Below are 21,004 nucleotides of genomic sequence, written 5' to 3'. Positions count from 1 at the left end.
TTCTTTTGAAAAGGGCACAGCCAATTTTCTTCCCCATCCCTGTCCAATTTGAAAATGTGCTTCATCTCTAAAGACTCACTGACTAGACATTAAATGCTAAACTTGCTTTTTGTTAATAATTACCTCCACTTCCATCAGCAGGGTGCAGTTGTCCCACAGGAGTGCCTTCTCTCGAGCAGTTACTACGTTTGCCTAATAGAGGACTGTTTGGATTATATCCTGGTTGATGAGAGTGAAAACTGGGAGATACTCCACGATTTGTAGAGTTTGTTGTTTGAGTAGGTGCCTGGAAACATACAAATTAGGCAAAAAATAAAATTTTCAGTTTATTTGAGTGTGCTGGTACATTCTGTTAAAACAGCAAATACATATTGCATTATAATGCAGATTACCTGTACATACATATTAGTTATGATATTTGCCAGTTATTAAAGGGCAATTAGAAATCATAAAGGCAAACTAGGAAGTCATTCTAAAGATAAGTCAGAACAAAAAAATTATGTCCTGAAGTGAGACCACATTTATCATGTGATACTGAAAATTACCATGTGACAGTGCCATACGGTTCACAATAGATGTTCAGAGAGGACTCTGTGACATGCAGTGCATCCACTTACACATGACATGACACACCATCTCACTTGTTTGGATAGGCAATCCATTCTGTTTGTTAACAGTATCACATGTTGCATAAAGATATTGATTTTGTTTGTCTATCAACTATTATATTAATAAAATAGAAAGAAACTTCCACATGGGAAAAATATATTAAAAACAAAGATTCCAAGACTTACCAAGCGGGAAAGCGCCGGCAGACAGGCACATGAACAAAACACACAAACACACACACAGAGTTACTAGCTTTCGCAACCGATGGTTGCTTCTTCAGGAAGGAGAGGGAAAGACGAAAGGATGTGGGTTTTAAGGGAGAGGGTAAGGAGTCATATTTCAGACTAAACTGTATAAAAAATTAATTTTTTACACTCTGTATGTACGGTTAATATTATTCTTCTTTTAGAAATATCTGGCTTACTTAAAATTCATGTTATTAATTGCACAATTTAATACTAATTATTAAATTTATTTCTGGATTCATTTATTAAATTTTGTTGCAACTTGGTGATGATTCTTCTTTTGTCAAGGCAGTATGTAAACTCTTTTGCTTTGTAATCTCTTTGGGATATTGTGTTACTGCAGAATGTGGGAAGTAGTGGGCATACCTCTGATGAAAACACAACTGTTGTTTTTTTTTTAATTTTGCCTACAACAATATAATTCATGGTTTTATGGAAATGCAGATTGACAAATCAATGTGGTATAGATGAACAGGATAAAATAAAAAGATATTTATAGCAACAGAAAGAATTTCATCAGTTATTCAGTCCAACAAGAACCTACAAAATCAAAATTGCAGCTGCAATAATGTACCTCTAGATGCAATAACTGCAGCCAACAACAAAACAACAATGAGATAATGAAGATAAGTAAAAAGTTTTTCTTTTATATATCTTATGCCTCTTGAAGCTTTCAAAACGTTTGCAGGGGCAGAGAATTTTAATTTTTATGTGTGGGAGGGTAAGATTACAACTCCAAATTGATGAAGTGTGCTTGGCTAATGAGAGAACATCTTTACTTGACAGGTTATTTATTACCTTGCCTTTTCTTGTAATCACTTCTTTTGAATGACAAGTTTCAGGGAATTTCTGTACAGTTAACTACGTTTTCAGCATAACAATTTATTTTTTATTTCATGCATGTATGGCCACAATTTACAGCTCAAAATTGTCTGTACAATATCAGCAACATCTATGAATTTCCTCTTCAGGCTGTACATGCTTCTATACAATTTTCTCAGAAAGTTTTAATCATTCAGAACCTACCCTTTCGTTTTTCAGCATCTTTTAGCTCCCACACCTGCTTACCATGGTGCAGAAATCTTGAATTTAAATTATCATAAAACATGATATTTTTATAAGTTCTAAGGACAACAATGTAATAAACCTTTAATTAAATTTCAGGTATTCAAGATTAACTTCTACATAAACCGTTATTAACATATTGAACCATCAGATTTCTTATTTATCTTCATTTGGCATGTTCTACTCTCTTTCAGCATTTTTTTCTCTGCCAAGGCAAAGTTGAAAGTATTCAGTGCTCATATTGTATCTTTTTTCCACACACCTCAAAATCATAGATGTACATTCTTTTGCAAGTTAAATAAAAATATTAACACGGCTTTCACAAGAAGTCTTTATGATTGTTGCAAATGGTATTCACTTTGGATAACATACTTTTATCTGTCTATCTGGTGTTGTAGGTCCATTCTTATGTGCATTATGTTGATGACTGATCGACCCATCTTCCATTTAGTGAGGGTATTAACTTTGCTCACAGCCTGGACTCCAGTCAGACTGTGAGGTACTGTTGGTGATGTACTGCTGTTTACAGTTCCACTTAACTTTTAACATCTAAAATCTTGGAGACACATTTACTGCCCATTGAACCATGCCAACATTCTGTGAAATATACACACCACAACAAAACTTTGAAATATAGAGTTTACTACAATGACTTCTTATTGTACACCCAATGAGGTTTTACAATACTTTTTTAACAAAATAAACATAACTCCTGCTGAAAACAAGAACAGCTTTGGTTAGTTAAAATCAAAAACAGTGAAAATCTTTATCTCATGATGATGATGATGATCATAAGTCTTCAGTAGTGTCCTCTCCTCATCTGGATGAGTTCTTCCAGTCTGTGAGGCATGGTTTGGATGAGACCATCAAGTTTGTCTGGGGGCATGAAGTCCCACTCCTCAATGGCAGCTTCAGTGAGGTCCTGAAGATTGCATGGTGGATTCAGATTTGTGCATTAGTAACCTTCAACAGGTTTCATGTGTGCTCTATTGCATTCATGTCTGGAGACTGTGCTGACCAGTGCATTCGGTTCATGTTGCATCTTTCAAGATACCCAGACGCAGCGTATGCCTCTAGTCTCATAGGCTACATTTTATGATAGCATTCCAAAATTTGTTGAGCAGTGTACATCCCATGGGTATTACAGACTCGTAGATAAGATGACTGGACAGATCTCAATGTCTTGAGTACTACATCGTAAACCTTGTTTAAATTGAAAACCTTTTTATTATATTTTATTACATGCTTATTCCAGTATTAACTTCATTAACATCACTCTCATCTTCCAATTAATAGATACTGGCATCAAGAAAGAGAAATTTTTGCAGCAAGTTAATTTTCCTTACATCCCAACAAACACTACTATATTTATCCCTTCCACGGTGCCTAGATACCAGTTTGATACAAACAGAACCTAAAAAAAATGCATGTATGCTGGCACAGCAATATTCATTTCCTTCTGTTCTTTGACCCAACCCCCACCCAAGATTTTCAACTGACGGTCAATTGGATTAGCTCCACTTTGTCCCTAAATACCTACAAATAGCTTGTAGATCACAGACTTCTCATTATTTGTTACATTCATTACCTTCTTTTGCTCAGTGTTGTTCTCGAATATTTTCTGAGATACATGCACCAACAACTGCAACCAAAGGTAAGTGTGACAAGAAGGGGAGAAACTACAAGCATTTTCAGGCACCATAAACATACTGCTATCATTTAGCTAAGAAGGAGCTGAGTAGATGTTATAGAAGAGTGAAAGGTTCACTGTCAATGATAATTATCTATAGATATACAATTTTGTTGCTGAGATGTCAACAGAAAATGTAACAGGCTAATACATTTCTTTTCTGAGTTTTCCTCTTATTATAATTAAGCACCTTATCTTTTTAAAAAATTAAAATATTCAGTTTCTGTGATACTTATATAACAGCCTGTCTTTGGCTGCTTTCACAGTAGTCATAGTTATGAATTGTCATTTCATTCATTACTAAAATCAAGTGATACATTTAACTTGCGTATTGAAGAAATGTAACAAAGAGAAAAAATGATGTCGAAATTTCTCACAAATGTATATTTCTGCTAAGAACCTCATCTCTCACTTACAGTATCATCTATGTAAACAATTATTTACTCGATGTTTGCTGGTGATGATACTTACTTGACCTGGAAGAAGCCTCGTGCTGGCAGAAGGAGGCGAGTGCTCTGGTGGAGGTGGCAAGAATTCGGACCAGTTAGGCAGCAACTCATTCCCACGATGCGACACTGGTAACTTGTTAGCTTGAAGTCTGTTGTCATCTGTATTACAAAAGTGCAATGAATTTTACTGCTACATGATGAAGTAGTATGATTTTTTTTTTTTTTTTTTTTTTTTTTTTTCTCTGAAATATTATCAGTAATAGTCAACTATTGCCAGTGAAGTGTATGACAAATGGATATACATTGGTTTTAAGCTAATAACAAATGAGACACACTTCCTAAATGACAAAAGGAATTTTTAATTTGAATTAGAAAGTATTTTTTTTACTGACGAATAGTTTTAGCAACAATATTCACATAATTCAGTTTGTTTATGTCAAAGAGTGGAAGAAATTAATTTGTGTTAGTGGTGTAGATCTTCCAACAAAGCATACTTGATGTGAAAAGATGTAGTGGAATGTATTACAATACCACAGCACATGTGTGAAACTAATCAGCCACTAAATGTTTATCACAGTATGATAAAAAAACAATCATGCTTTGGCTGTACAGGGAATCAAGAAAGGGAGTGTTTCGTAACCCTCAATATTCAGCCATTGTCTTTGCTACATATTATGAATTTCAATAGCATTTTATGGAAAAAGTAAATAACATATTTTTCATTTTAAAATAATTTTTAATATGTTTGGGTTCTCAGATAGAAGTTTTACATTTCCAGAGGAATATAAAATACACTCCTGGAAATTGAAATAAGAACACCGTGAATTCATTGTCCCAGGAAGGGGAAACTTTATTGACACATTCCTGGGGTCAGATACATCACATGATCACACTGACAGAACCACAGGCACATAGATACAGGCAACAGAGCATGAACAATGTCGGCACTAGTACAGTGTATATCCACCTTTCGCAGCAATGCAGGCTGCTATTCTCCCATGGAGACGATCGTAAAGATGCTGGATGTAGTCCTGTGGAACGGCTTGCCATGCCATTTCCACCTGGCGCCTCAGTTGGACCAGCGTTCATGCTGGACATGCAGACCGCGTGAGACGACGCTTCATCCAGTCGCAAACATGCTCAATGGGGGACAGATCCGGAGATCTTGCTGGCCAGGGTAGTTGACTTACACCTTCTAGAGCACGTTGGGTGGCACGGGATACATGCGGACGTGCATTGTCCTGTTGTAACAGCAAGTTCCCTTGCCGATCTAGAAATGGTAGAACGATGGGTTCGACGACGGTTTGGATGTACCGTGCACTATTCAGTGTCCTCTCGATGATCACCAGAGGTGTACGGCCAGTGTAGGAGATCGCTCCCCACACCATGATGCCGGGTGTTGGCCCTGTGTGCCTCGGTCGTATGCAGTCCTGATTGTGGCGCTCACCTGCACAGCGCCAAACACGCATACGACCATCATTGGCACCAAGGCAGAAGCAACTCTCATCGCTGAAGACGACACGTCTCCATTCGTCCCTCCATTCATGCCTGTCGCGACACCACTGGAGGCGGGCTGCACGATGTTGGGGCGTGAGTGGAAGACGGCCTAATGGTGTGCGGCACCGTAGCCCAGCTTCATGGAGACGGTTGCGAATGGTCGTCGCCGATACCCCAGGAGCAACAGTGTCCCTAATTTGCTGGGAAGTGGCGGTGCGGTCCCCTACGGCACTGCATAGGATCCTACGGTCTTGGCGTGCATCCGTGCATCGCTGCGGTCCGGTCCCAGGTCGACAGGCACGTGCACCTTCCGCCGACCACTGGCGACAACATCGATGTACTGTGGAGACCTCACGCCCCACGTGTTGAGCAGTTCGGCGGTACGTCCACCGGGCCTCCCGCATGCCCACTATACGCCCTCGCTCAAAGTCCGTCAACTGCACATACGGTTCACGTCCACGCTGTCGCGGCATGCTACCAGTGTTAAAGACTGCGATAGAGCTCCGTATGCCACGGCAAACTGGCTGACACTGACGGCGGCGGTGCACAAATGCTGCGCAGCTAGCGCCATTCGACGGCCAACACCGCGGTTCCTGGTGTGTCCGCTGTGCCGTGCGTGTGATCATTGCTTGTACAGCCCTCTCGCGGTGTCCGGAGCAAGTATGGTGGGTCTGACACACCGGTGTCAATGTGTTCTTTTTTCCAAATTCAGGAGTGTATTAATGAACAGGTAGTGACAGAGAGTTACAGCATTTCCTAATGTACAATGACCATTTTTGCATATGAAGCAAAGCTGGAATGCATATCTTTCTGATGATGCAGTCATTAGAGACTGAACTCAACATCAAACTGGAAAAGGAGAGGAAAGGAAATTTGCATTTTCCTTGTTAAAGTAAGCACTGCAATATTTGCTTTAAGTGGTTTAGGGACTTAATGAAAAACTTAAATCTGTATGGCTAGATATCCATTTGAACTTCTATCCTCCCAAAAGTGAGCCTGGTGTCTTACCATTGTGCCACCTCATATATGTGTTTGCTTTCAATACCACTAAAATTCTCATATTGGCAGATGTCCTCTATTCTCATAAAGCAACTTAAATGTGAAAATTTATCTCCAGGAAATTAACTCATGTGGAAAAAATTGAGTAGCTTTTGCAAAGGTTGAGGAATAGGTTCAATTCTTGCTAAAGCTCGTTCTAAGAATCCACATTCAGGAAAACTACTTAATGTATGTGCATTGCTACCAAATTATGAAAGTACAAAGCAGTTGCTGCTTACCTGTGTAAAGACTTCCAATTTCTGAACTCATGCTGCTTGATTTGTTTCCAGTGTCTGGATTAGTTTCCATACTCGACAAATTGTGCTTCACACAAGAATCACTTGAACTAGAGGTTTTTGATTCACCTTGATCAGCTACATTAACTGGTTCAAACAAATGACTGCTCTCCTACAGGAAATAATGTAGACTGGTTTTAATTAATTTTAGAGTTGAAACATATGTGCAAATTTTAAAATCATAAGCATAACTCAAATGATATTGTGCTTCTATATTTCATCTTGGATTTGTATAAAAAAAATTAAGATAAAACTATCAGATTCTTTCAAAGCAAATCACAGCAACAACTATCACTTCCTTAAATTATGTGCTAACTGAATTTTTTTACTGAAATAAGATAGAGCCTAGTAAATTGTTCATTAAACAACATTGCTGCCTGATACAAAATACCAATCAAAAATATTTCTGGTAATTTTTACAATGAACTACTATTCACGTACTTTACACGTACTTTAATGACTTAGTAATCACTCTTCTCAAAATCACAGAGCCCAATTTCTACTAGTGTTCTGTACAATCACATAATGATATCTAAGTATAATACCTACCAAATTGTCCCTCCGAGGAAGTGAATTGATGAGAGTTGTTGTGGCATAAGGTGCAGGTATTTCCGGCTGCTGCTGATCCTTGCGGCAATTATAAAATGTGGTCAGGTTACGGCTGTCAACCTCAGCATAATCAGTTGTATTTGAACTGAGCTCATGGTTGAGTGTCTGATTATTAAGAAGCTTTGTCTCCAATAAACCAGATGAATCTTTGTCAGCACAATCAGTAGGTCTCCAGCCTCTATCAATCCACAGTGTTTCCTTGCCATTCATCAAGTTCAATTGAGGAATATCATTGCCATGCACAACAGGAACTGCAAGACAACAGAACATATAAGCTAACATTCTTCAGACAATAAATTATAAGTCGATGAACATCTGTGACTGACATTTGATAACTTCTCACTATGTAATTGTGTGTGTGTGTGTGTGTGTGTGTGTGTGTGTGTGTGAGAGAGAGAGAGAGGGAGAGAGAGAGAGAGAGAGAGAGAGAGGGGGGGGGGGCGGGTGGGGGGGGGGGGGAGGGAGAGAGAAAGAGAGAGCAGAGAGGGGAGGGGGAGGATGTGTGTTTGATTGATTTTTGAAATGCTCATTATTGACAGAGATCTCAAGACATGAACAACAGTAAACAATCTAGAAAAAGTTACAAGGAGTTATCATAATTTCCACCTACTGTGAACTGGAAAAATCGGAAAAATTCATCTAAAATGTGATATAATCAGTCTGTACATTTAGCGAGTTACTCTAGTTAAAAGAAAGATCAATTATACAAACCACTTAAATGACCAAGTTCTTTGCTAAGAGCCTGCCTCCTGCGAAGGTAGATAAAACCCACAAGACCAACAGCCATTGCAATAATGAGGACACCCATCAGGACAAGGAACCAGGTTTCTCTCACAACACCTCCAGCTGCGCCACTTTCACTGGGATGCGCCCTGGCAAAAGATAATTCAATTTCATAACAGTTCAGGAAAATGAGGTTGAACATTGAACATTTCCTAGCATGAAATTTTTCTGTCTGAGTTTTACTCACCTTGGTGGATACTGGTGCAACAAAGCAGGATCCATTACCAGAGGGGTAGGTGCTGAGAATGGCCCCAGTCCTACCCTAGTGTAGGCTACAACACGTGCTGTATATGAGCTGCCAGTTGTCAAGTTGTTCAGCAAAACTGAGGTAGTTGTTGCATTTAGTGTCATTTGGGCAAGAACTTTGCTCCCTTTCCCTTTTATCTGAATCTAGAGTAAAAAAGATTATAATTCAAGTTAGTGACAGAAAAACTGAGCATCTGCAACCACAGATAAAACTACAGATGGATGGCACATAGACACACAGAAAGATATGAAAATCATCCCCTCCCCCAGCTTCCAATCCCCCACCTGCAGGTGAGTTGATAGCTACCAGTATTTTGAAAAACCTACTACTGTTCCTCCTCTTCGACTATTAAGCTGCTGCTTTTAGATCCTGGCAAAGTCAAGATCTGCTTAATATAAACAATACATAAAGTTACATTCATTAGTACCAATATTCTGATAATTTGTAAGTTATTTCTACTTGAATTTTCTGTTATATACTTTGATTGTCAATTTTACAAACTTAAATAGGTTGCTTTATTTCTTTTGCTCACTAACACCATGAGAAAGAGAGAATCATTATCTGCTAGTCTGGCCTTAATTAATTTTGATATTGTCACTTATGTGAAAGTAACTACATTTCTATGTTGTGATGTGTAAATTGACATTGGCCTTTCTTTTGTTTACTCTTTTGTGCTGTAATTACTCAGTATGATTAAGTGTTGTTGAGTACGTAGTTGTTGTTATGCATGTTCTGATTGATTAATAAAATGTTATTTCAGAAAGCTTTCATTTTTTATTGAAAAATTCTCGTCAAAAGGATATGGGCCCAGGAAGACCTGTGAAAGTAAGGTTTTATAAATATTAAAATTGTGGGAATCTACTGTTTGTTTCAGAAGTTACGCGAGTGCTGATCATTCATTTTTTGTTGATCAATCATTTGTGTGTGCAGAGTGCAATTTTTTTTTCCTCAGTGAAAGCTAAACATGAATGATACAGCCCCAACTGGACTTCCAGTGGATGAAAAGTTGATGGGACCTGAAAATTACTCGACGTGGAAAATTGACATGCAAGGGTATTTGGTTCATGATGAACTCTGGGATGTTGTTGAAAACCCTCCTTCGGATCTGATGAGATGGGATGATTTTTGAAAGAGAGACAAAAAAGAGCTATTCCTGGATTTTACTTTCCATGGAACAGTTGAATTATTCCAATATAAAGGACAAAAAATGGTAGCAGAAGCCTGGGTGGCCTTTAGAAAACCATTTGAAGACTCTGGACTCACTCACAGTGGGTTTGCTTAGCTCATTAATCACAACCAAATTAGATAAATGCAAGTCAGTAGTGACCGTGTGGCTAGGGCCTCCCATCAGGTAGACTGTTCACCTGGCGCAAGTCTTTCGAGTTGACAACACTTTGGCGACTTGCGTGCCCAAGAGGCACCTTGTATTGTATTGTATGTTAACTGGGGACCTAGAAACGATGGAGAGGCTCCGTCCCCACTGCAGCCACACTGGTCCACAACCCCACGACGGCTACCGCAGTCCATTTCCCCGCTCCGCCGCCCCACACCGAACCCACGGTTATTGTGCGGTTCGGCCGCCCATGGACCCCCCAGGGAACATCTCACACCAGACGAGTGTAACCCCTATGTTTGCATGGTAGAGTAATGGTGGTGTACGCGTATGTGGAGAACTTGTTTGAGCAGCAATCGCCGACATAGTGTAACTGGGGCGGAATAAGGGGAACCAGCCTGCATTCGTTGAGGCAGATGGAAAACCACTTAAAACCATCCACATAATGGCTGGTTCACCGGACCTCAGCACAAATCCGCCCGGTGGATTTGTGCCAGGGACCAGGCGCTCCTTCCTGCCTGGAAAGTTGTGCGTTAGACTGCACAGCCAACTGCGTGGGCTAAGAGGCACCTTACCAAGGGGCAACAGGAAATCTTCAATATCTATCCCAAATCTCCAGACCTGATATGTGATTTGCTGTAAATTTCCTTAGCAGGTATAATCATTGCCTTAAAACAAAAAACTATTGGAATTCCTAATAGTGGAGCTCAGTATATGGTCTTGGATCAACTGTTCGGGATTTACTGTGGTTAAGACAACTTATGTCTAAGGTAGATCCAGGCAGTGTCATAAAGTCACTTACAGTATACTGTGATAATAAAGAAGCCTTCCAGTTAGCCAAGAATCTAGTGACAAACTCTAGATACAAGCATATTAAGTATCATTTTATAATAAGGCATGTTGACTCAAGTGTTATTAATGTTGAACATCGGCTTTCTTAAGAAATCTTAGCCAATGCTTTCATGAAACCACTTAGCAATGGCAGACATGAAACATGTGTAAAAAACTGTGGCCTTGTGAAATAAGTGAAGGAGTGACTGTAGATTTAGACTTCATACTTTTGTCGATGTCAGTTTATGGGGACATGTTGAGGTATGTAAACTGATACCAAGTTTTTTTTTCCTCCTTTGTGTTGTAATTCCTCAGTGGTGATTAAGTATTCTGTTGTCGCTGTGCACATACTCATTGATTAATAAAATGTTATTTCAGAAAGCATTTATATTAAAAAATGCTCAACATTCTGCAACAAGATTAAGCTTGAAGGACATTTGGAGTTCAAACTATGTAGAATTTCAGTGCCACTATTTATATTACAAAATGAAATATCATTATCATCATTTTGTTGAAAGAATAATGGCTACACCAAAACCTCAGTTTCTTAATTTCAAATGAAACTGACAAATCTATATCATTAATTTTTGAGAAAGATGAAGTCACAGTTTATTCTGAAATACTGTAACTGGAAAAGTGAATGACAGTCAGGACAAAAGGATCAACTGATTCTGTAGCAAGGGTTATTAATTGATAATAGCAGCTGGTGTGGTTGGGATGGTCAGTGATAGTAAGTATGTGATGGTAATGGTAGTTGTAGTAGTAGTAGTAGTAGTAGTAGTAGTAGAAAAAGAAGAAGAAGAAGAAGAAGAAGAAGGAATTAACAATGGCAGAAGTATTAGTAGCAACATTAATGTTTGATATCTATATTTAAAGGAAAATATTTGTAGTACCTTGTACCCGAGGAGAATTCCATTATGATGTTGTGGTGGAGGTGGAGACCAGCGAACAAATGCTGCAGTTGTGTTCAGCATACCAACTTGGACATTGTCCGGTGGGGCAGAAGGTACTGGAAGTTTGTTAATGATAATTGAGACTATATTATATCAATATGTATACTGTTTATTTGTTAATGACAACTGAGACTCTATTATATATATACCAAGCGGGAAAGCGCCAGTAGACAGGCACAATAAAATAACACACAAACACACACACAAAATTTCTAGCTTTCGCAACCAATGGTTGCTTCTTCAGGAAAGAGGGAAGGAGAGGGAAAGATGAAAGGATGTGGGTTTTAAGGGAGAGGGTAAGGAGTCATTCCAATCCCGGGAGCGGAAAGACTTACCTTAGGGGGAAAAAAGGATAGGTACATACTCGCGTGCATGTGCCCACACACACACACACACAAACACACACACATATCCATCCATACATATACAGACACAAGCAGTGTCTGTATATGTATGGCAGTTGCTTCATCAGGAAAGAGGGAAGGAGAGGGAAAAATGAAAGGATGTGGGTTTTAAGGGAGAGGGTAAGGAGTCATTCCAATCCCGGGAGCGGAAAGACTTCCCTTAGGGGAAAAAAAGGACAGGTGTACACTCGCACACACACATATCCACCCGCACATACACAGACACAAGCAGACGAAATATGTCTGCTTGTGTCTGTGTATGTGCGGATGGATATGTGTGTGTGTGTGCGAGTGTACACCTGTCCTTTTTTCCCCCTAAGGGAAGTCTTTCCGCTCCCGGGATTGGAATGACTCCTTACTATATATATATATATATATATATATATATATATATATATATATATATATATATATATATTAAAAATAAAGATTCCAAGACTTACCAAGCGGGAAAGCGCCGGCAGACAGGCACATGAACAAAACACACAAACACACACACAAAATTACGAGCTTTCGCAACTGGCAGTTGCTTCGTCAGGAAGGAAGGAAGGAGAGGGAAAAATGAAAGGGTGTGGGTTTTAAGGGAGAGGGTAAGGAGTCATTCCAATCCCGGGAGCGGAAAGACTTCCCTTAGGGGAAAAAAAAAGGACAGGTGTACACTCGCACACACACACACATATCCATCCGCACATACACAGACACAAGCAGACATATTTAAAGGCAAAGAGTTAAGGGCAGAGATGTCAGTCGAGGCGGAAGTACAGAGGCAAAGAAGTTGTTGAAAGACAGGTGAGGTATGGGCGGCGGCAACTTGAAATTAGCGGAGGTTGAGGCCTGGCGGATATCGAGAAGAGAGGATATACTGAAGGGCGAGTTCCCATCTCCGGAGTTCGGATAGGTTGGTGTTGGTGGGAAGTATCCAGATAACTCGGACGGTGTAACACTGTGCTAAGATGTGCTGGCCGTGCATCAAGGCATGTTTAGCCACAGGGTGATCCTCATTACCAACAAACACTGTCTGCCTGTGTCCATTCATGCGAATGGACAGTTTGTTGCTGGTCATTCCCACATAGAAAGCATCACAGTGCAGGCAGGTCAGTTGGTAAATCACGTGGGTGCTTTCACATGTGGCTCTCCCTTTGATTGTGTACACCTTCCGGGTTACAGGACTGGAGTAGGTGGTGGTGGGAGGGTGCATAGGACAGGTTTTACACCGGGGGCGGTTGCAAGGGTAGGAGCCAGAGGGTAGGGGAGGTGGTTTGGGGATTTCATAGGGATGAACCAAGAGGTTACGAAGGTTAGGTGGACGGCGGAAAGACACTCTTGGTGGAGTGGGGAGGATTTCATGAAGGATGGATCTCATTTCGGGGCAGGATTTTAGGAAGTCGTATCCCTGCTGGAGAGCCACATTCAAGGTCTGATCCAGTCCCGGGAAGTATTCTGTTACAAGTGGGGCACTTTTGGGGTTCTTCTGTGAGAGGTTCTGGGTTTGAGGGGATGAGGAAGTGGCTCTGGTTATCTGCTTCTGTACCAGGTTGGGAGGGTAGTTGCGGGATGCGAAAGCTGTTTTCAGGTTGTTGGTGTAATGGTCGAGGGATTCAGGACTGGAGCAGATTCGTTTGCCACAAAGGCCTAGGCTGTAGGGAAGGGACCGTTTGATATGGAATGGGTGGCAGCTGTCATAATGGAGGTACTGTTGCTTGTTGGTGGGTTTGATGTGGACGGATATGTGCAGCTGGCCATTGGACAGATGGAGGTCAACATCTAGGAAAGTGGCATGGGATTTGGAGTAGGACCAGGTGAATCTGATGGAACCAAAGGAGTTGAGGTTGGAGAGGAAATTCTGGAGTTGTTCTTCACTGTGAGTCCAGATCATGAAGATGTCATCAATAAATCTGTACCAAACTTTGGGTTGGCAGGCTTGGGTAACCAAGAAGGCTTCCTCTAAGCGACCCATAAATAGGTTGGCATACGAGGGGGCCATCCTGGTACCCATGGCTGTTCCCTTAAATTGTTGGTATGTCTGGCCTTCAAAAGTGAAGAAGTTGTGGGTCAGGATGAAGCTGGCTAAGGTGACGAGGAAAGAGGTTTTAGGTAGGGTGGCAGGTGATCGGCGTGAAAGGAAGTGCTCCATTGCAGCGAGGCCCTGGACGTGCGGGATATTTGTGTATAGGGAAGTGGCATCAATGGTTACCAGGATGGTTTCTGGGGGTAACAGACTGGGTACGGATTCCAGGCGTTCGAGAAAGTGGTTGGTGTCTTTGATGAAGGATGGGAGACTGCATGTAATGGGTTGAAGGTGTTGATCTACGTAGGCAGAGATACGTTCTGTGGGGGCTTGGTAACCAGCTACAATGGGGCGGCCAGGATGTTTGGGTTTGTGAATTTTAGGAAGTAGGTAGAAGGTAGGAGTGCGAGGTGACGGTGGGGTGAGGAGTTTGATGGAGTCAGGTGAAAGGTTTTGTAGGGGGCCTAAGGTTCTGAGGATTCCTTGAAGCTCCGCCTGGACATCAGGAATGGGATTACTTCGGCAAACTTTGTACGTAGAGTTGTCTGAAAGCTGACGCAGTCCCTCAGCCACATACTCCCGACGATCAAGTACCACAGTCGTGGAACCCTTGTCAGCCGGAAGAATGATGATGGATCGGTCAGCTTTCAGATCACGGATAGCCTGGGATTCAGCTGTGGTGATGTTGGGAGTAGGATTAAGGTTTTTCAAGAAAGATTGAGAGGCAAGGCTGGAAGTGAGAAATTCCTGGAAGGTTTGGAGAGGGTGATTTTGAGGAAGAGGAGGTGGGTCCCGCTGTGATGGAGGACGGAACTGTTGCAGGCAGGGTTCATTTGGATAGTGTCTTGGGGAGTTGGATCATTAGGAGTGGGATCAGGATTGTTTTTCTTCGTGGCAAAGTGATATTTCCAGCAGAGACTATGAGTGTAGGACAGTAAATCCTTGACAAGGGCAGTTTGGTTGAACCTGGGAGTGGGGCTGAAGGTGAGGCCTTTGGATAGGACAGAGGTTTCGGATTGGGAGAGGGGTTTGGAGGAAAGGTTAACTACTGAATTGGGGTGTTGTGGTTCCAGATTGTGTTGACTAGAATTTTGAGGTGTTGGGGGGAGTGGAGGTGGAAGTGGGAGATTGAGTAGATGGGAGAGACTGGGTCTGTGTGCAATGAGAGGAGGTTGAGGTTTGTTGGAAAGGTTGTGGAGGGTGAGTGAGTTGCCTTTCCGGAGGTGGGAAACCAGGAGATTGGATAGTTTTTTGAGGTGGAGGGTGGCATGTTGTTCTAATTTGCGGTTGGCCTGTAGGAGGATGCTATGTACAGCCGGTGTGGATGCGGGAGAGGAAAGATTGAGGACTTTGATTTGGGATAGGAGTAGACGGGTGTGTTCATTGGCCGAGTCGATGTATAGGTGAAGGATTAGGCGGGTGAGGGCTATGGATTGTGCTGTTTGGAACTGGTATAAGGACTGATGGAAAGAAGGATTATATATATATATATATATATTAAAAACAAAGATTCCAAGACTACCCCAAGCGGGAAAACGCCGGCAGACAGGCACAAGAACAAAACACATAAACACACACACAGAATTACTAGCTTTCGCAACCGATGGTTGCTTCTTCAGGAAGGAGAGGGAAAGACGAAAGGATGTGGGTTTTAAGGGAGAGGGTAAGGAGTCATTCCAATCCCGGGAGCGGAAAGACTTCCCTTAGGGGGGAAAAAAGGACAGGTGTACACTCGCGCGCACACACACACACACACACACACACACACACGCACACATATCCATCTGCACATACACAGACACAAGCAGACATATATATATATAATCTTAATTGAGATTCTCACTGTAAATTACTCAATATAATCTTAAGAACATCAATACTGCATTAAGGCATTTTATGTAGGCCTACAGTTACAAACAGTTTTACTTTATTTTTTTAAATTTTGGTTGCTAGTCTACAGTCAAACAAAACTACATTCAGATGGTAATACAATGTTACAAGGCTTTTCATGGATGTTTTCTTTTCATGAATGTTTTATTGCAGAGACATATCATAAATAAAAGTCTATGAGGGACAGAATCATTAACATTGCACTCAAATAAAGACAGAAAAGCCACACAATTATTTTCTGTCAGTAGACATTAGGTAGAGAATTATGAGTTCTTCCTAAAATTAATATGTAGTTGGTAGTCAGTCTATTAGTTTTCAGCTTATAAGTTGGAGAAATTCAATAATTAGAAATTTAAAGAAACCATTAAATTGGTTCATTGAAATCCAATTACTAGCAGTTATTATATCTAACTATTTAATTTTAGAAATACTTGCAGTAATAGGAAATTCACATACCATCTTCCAAAGTTTGCACATGCTTTGAGTTTGATGGCTGTCCTTCCACAGATTTGTAGAATGGCACAAGAAAGAACTCATACTTTGTGAACTTCCTGAGGTTCGTCACTGTATTGGTAGTGGCGCCAGCATTCAGGACTGTTACCATATTGTATTTCTGAGAGCCGCCAGAGAGATCACAGAATCGGACATACAGTCCTTCCACGTACTCCTCACCAGACAAAATCTAGACAAGAAGAACATTATTACTCTCTATTTCATAGTGTAAATGTATCTTGTAGTAAAATTAGTAAATAAAATACTAAAGGTGCATTTGTAATTTTGGAATGATGAAAACTCAATGTTGAATGAGATCTAGCAAAACCCTATGTTCTTTGTGGATGTTTCTTTCTTAATGATATTCACCACAATTATCTACTTCCTCCTCTTTATGTCTTCAGATCTCCTGGTGGTGCTTTATCAGAAAACTGAAAAAACCATTAATATTTTAATGGGACTATTTGCTAAAAGAAAACCATCCCCCCTCCCCCATCTACCAGTAACACGTGGAAGGTGTGCAATAACTAGACTTGGTACACGTGTGTGTGTGTGTGTGTGTGTGTTTGTTTGTTTGTGTGTGCTAGAGAGAGAGAGAGAGAGAGAGAGAGAGAGAGAATGGAAAATAAGTAAGTGATACATTTAATTTACATTATCATTATTTCAAGTGGACACAAGTTAAAAAGCTCTCACTGTGCTTCCTTTATTTGCACATTGCACTCTTCAATGGAATTTGAGTGATTTATTCATTCTGATCATTGTCTCCTGTTTAATATCATATCTCCAGCCACCATAATGAATCACCTCTAAATTACTGATAAGAAATATTGCAAATTATTTCAAAATGAAATGTGGCAACAGAATTGACTAGCATTTTTGGTTTATTCTGATTAACTGTAACTTACATCCCAAACAAGTCGCACTGATGTAGAGCTGAGAGGCATCACATCTCGCAGCACAACCACCTTAGTACTTAGACGACTCCGGGCTTCATCAAGTTCATAACGAGGAACAGTTCTCTGATCAGCAGAACTCAGTGTTTTAGCTACACTTGAGACAGGGCTTGGTACTGACAGTCCATGGCTATTCTCTGCTCTCACAAGAAAAATGTATGAAGTGTCTGGCTTCAGGTCTGTTACCTGTTTAAGAGAAATGCCAACATAATAAAATACAATTGACAACTAAAAAGGAATAAAGAGCTCTAGCATCATAGATAATAAACATTCTAGATGTCTGAAAGAAAACATCTACATCTGTATAGCACAAAGGTAAAATTTTAGATACTAGTGTAGGCTACTTGAATTTGGTTGTATTTGTGCAGCATGTGATGCAAACATTGCTGCAGGTAGTCTATTGGTTGTACAAGTTAATTTTTTTTAATATGCCTAGATAGTATATTACCACTGTCACAAATGATCAATATATATAAACAGCTGAAAATGTGAAATTTAAAAAATTAATCCCAGTCACTCACTTTTCTCATCACAAAGCAGGAATGAGACCTTCCCTGCCTGTATGGAATTTTTTGTCACAACAGTATTGATCATTTTGATGTTAAAATAACTTCCAGAAATGAAATATCATATTTTTGAAGTTTGTTCGCAATCCTGAAGTATAAAATGAGAACTGTTCCTTTGGCAGGAAGAGCTGCAAACCCTATCTAGGCATCTTGATTTTTGTTATCTGTGGATTCACTGAATCAATGCAAACACATGCTCAGAAATTTTTTGAAACATCTGTGCTGCATGTGTATTTCACAAGCAACAATGCAGTTGTGTAAACAAGTTAAATATGTAAATATGTGTTGCTTTAGACATATCAGTATATTTCTTTTGTTGAGACGTTCTTATGAAAGCATAGAGTGATTATTTTCATATTTCCAGAAAAAGTTTTTAGAGCATACCATTATAATTTTGTGATTATAGTAACTTCACGTATTATGTAGGAATTTGTATGTTGTGAAGTGTAACTGATTAATGCTGGATGGCTTGAGTAACCCTACTAGTGTCAAAAAACAATATATTCAGATCAGACTTCATGCTATGTATAACATCTTTTTGTAAAGTCATACTAATATTCTTGCATTTATTTAAAAACTAATTCAGCATTCTGTTATCAGGACACAGTCAGAATACATATAAAATCAATGATACTTTTTAGCAAGGATGTGACATACTGTGATAGCCTCTGATGTCACTCTGTTGGCAGCCACAACCCAGCCAGTCTGCAAGTCTGAACTGAAATACTCAATGGTGTAGCCAATGAGCGGTGATGCTCCTGGTCGACCCTGCTGCCATGACAGTGCCACACTGGACTGTGTGGTGTTGAGGATGCGTGGCTGAGAGGGGGGCCCAGGAAACGTGCCAGGATCTGGTGTGCGGTGCAGACTGGGACCTGGACTCTTCTCCACGGTGAGAGATGCAGACCAGGATGTCTCACCACTTTCCGAGGAGGCTGTACAGGTGTATAGCCCTGAGTCCGACAACTGGAGGTCTGGTGACAAAGTAAAGTTGTCTCTGTTTTACAATGTCCTGTATTACACATTTACTCTCTCCCTTCCTCTATCAACAAAAATGAGCATCTGTTTAAATGCAAACTATTAACTCCAGTTGCTGAAATATGTACGTTTTCTATTGTTATTCATGTATAAATGTTTCATTCTCTCTGTTAGTTTCATTTACAAATAGCTGTAGGAATGTGAAATTTGAGTGAACATACACTCTATACCGCATGTCTCAACTAGGAAGTTCAAGAACATTTCTCTCTTTTCTTTCCTTCTCTTTTTATTGTCAGCAGAATTCTTGGGAAATAACACTTGGTCTACAGACTGTAACTAAAAGGAATCTGGAAAGAAGTGTTCACACTTACAGGCTGGGACAGTTAAAGTAAATTATAGGTAAAGTAAAGTCCAGAGAAACATCAGACAGGGATAGAACAGCTGAACTGTGAAAATAAAAATGTTGAGACAGTGATGTCTTTCATCTGTGCTTCTTGCCTGTCTCCTCTTATTCAATGACTCTTCTACTCACTAATCATATTCTGTGTATGCCTCTGTGAAGTATAATCCTCAGAATTGTGGGATGAGTTTAGAAGGGTACAATATAAAAAAAAAAAATATAATTAGTCTTATGGTACACCAACTACAACCATTAATAATGTATGGTTATGTACTTAACAAAATAAATTAATTACACTCTGCAAATGGTTATTTTAGCATACCTAATCATTGCAACGAATAGAAAACTTGTTACTTAGAAAAAAGCTATTTCTTCTTCAGTGATACTATCGTAGCTTCCAGGTGGCATCCTTCACTTTGCCACCCTATCTCATCTTCTTTCCTCATGCATCCTTCAAAGACTTTTTTGTAGTATCAAAGTGAAAAATGCATGATCAAAATTTGTAACACGAGGCCATAAAATCATGTAATAAATTACAATATATCTGATTTAAGGTTAGCAATGAGAGAATCAGATGAACAGTAATACAGCGACAACTTAAAGTACAAGAAAATAATCGCTTAGAAGTATGTGCAGGAAATTTGGTTTGAATAACTGTGACTGAATTTGAAGTACAGAAGAACAGTGTACAATATTTCATCGTGGAAACCGGAAGTCAAGACGTAGGTTGTATGTAGATGGATCAAAGGCCTAAGCATAATAATGCTAAGATAAGAAACAGCATACACGAACATTAACAGTTGTGTTCTTATAGACCCAAAGAATAATAATGACAGGAAGCTAAAAGACTGGAATAGAAACAAATGAGGAGTCACTTAGACTTTTAAGGCATAAGACCCATGGTATGAAGGAAAACTGACAAGGAAATGGCATGAAGAGAAACAACAGAGAGTTAAAATTTTACACAGTTGATAATATTTCTAGGTCAGATGTTCACTGGTTGATAAATGTGATCAGTGATTATAAGTGATGACAGTCTGTGATAGTGGTGAAATGATGGTTCATGAAGTAAACTAAGAAGGTGAAAAAAAAGTTGTCAAACAGAATAAATTGCAGATATTCATCACCTTAGATTTGCTGATACTCACTGTCAATATGAAGAGTCCCATTGTCTAGAACATTGATGCGAGGACCTTGGCTCACTAGAGGTGAGCCATTCTTGTACCAGCGCACCCTGGGTGGAGGTGTGCCTGTTGCCTGACACGGTAGTGCAGCTACAGATGACAGGGGCAGTGTCTGATTGGCTGGTCCCATCTCCACAATGGGTGGAGGTACATCAGCTACTGATGTTACCTTTAAAAATGAATTATCCATTTTACTTTATTTATCAATTTATTTAACCTTCCAAGGTTAGGGCCAAAAGTTCTTACATACATCTAAGAAAGCATTATTCACATTTTTTTACAGTCAGTAAAGGTGCATATTGCATAGGAGAGACACATCGAATCACAAGGAAATGATGGAAACAATCTATGGAAAGTGTATTTGATCCTCTAACAATTTGTTCATAATATTGGACAAGTCAAGTAATATAAAAGCTACTTTGGTTATATGAAGGTGCAAAGAGCTTGTAAAGGTGGGATGATGAGACGTATAACACACATGTTA

The 21,004-nt window shown here is 39.9% G+C and overlaps 1 protein-coding gene across 1 annotated transcript in view; it reads right to left on the bottom strand.

The window, feature by feature from the left end:
* LOC126284281 (roundabout homolog 2-like) overlaps positions 1–21,004 on the bottom strand; it is a 1,294,877-nt gene that overhangs the window by 39,787 nt on the left and 1,234,086 nt on the right. The window contains exons 8-18 of the mRNA XM_049983105.1: positions 20,485–20,689; positions 18,616–18,932; positions 17,345–17,578; positions 16,404–16,629; positions 11,586–11,701; positions 8,469–8,671; positions 8,210–8,370; positions 7,439–7,749; positions 6,833–7,001; positions 4,081–4,217; positions 124–286 (exon numbers count right to left, since the gene is read on the bottom strand). Of these exons, the coding sequence (XP_049839062.1) occupies positions 124–286; positions 4,081–4,217; positions 6,833–7,001; positions 7,439–7,749; positions 8,210–8,370; positions 8,469–8,671; positions 11,586–11,701; positions 16,404–16,629; positions 17,345–17,578; positions 18,616–18,932; positions 20,485–20,689 (2,242 nt within the window). The remainder of the gene's footprint in view (positions 1–123; positions 287–4,080; positions 4,218–6,832; positions 7,002–7,438; positions 7,750–8,209; positions 8,371–8,468; positions 8,672–11,585; positions 11,702–16,403; positions 16,630–17,344; positions 17,579–18,615; positions 18,933–20,484; positions 20,690–21,004) is intronic.

This window comes from Schistocerca gregaria, chromosome 8, assembly GCF_023897955.1.
Source record: "Schistocerca gregaria isolate iqSchGreg1 chromosome 8, iqSchGreg1.2, whole genome shotgun sequence".
In the NCBI taxonomy this organism is placed as follows: domain Eukaryota; kingdom Metazoa; phylum Arthropoda; class Insecta; order Orthoptera; family Acrididae; genus Schistocerca; species Schistocerca gregaria.
This window is presented reverse-complemented; position numbering and strand designations above follow the sequence as displayed.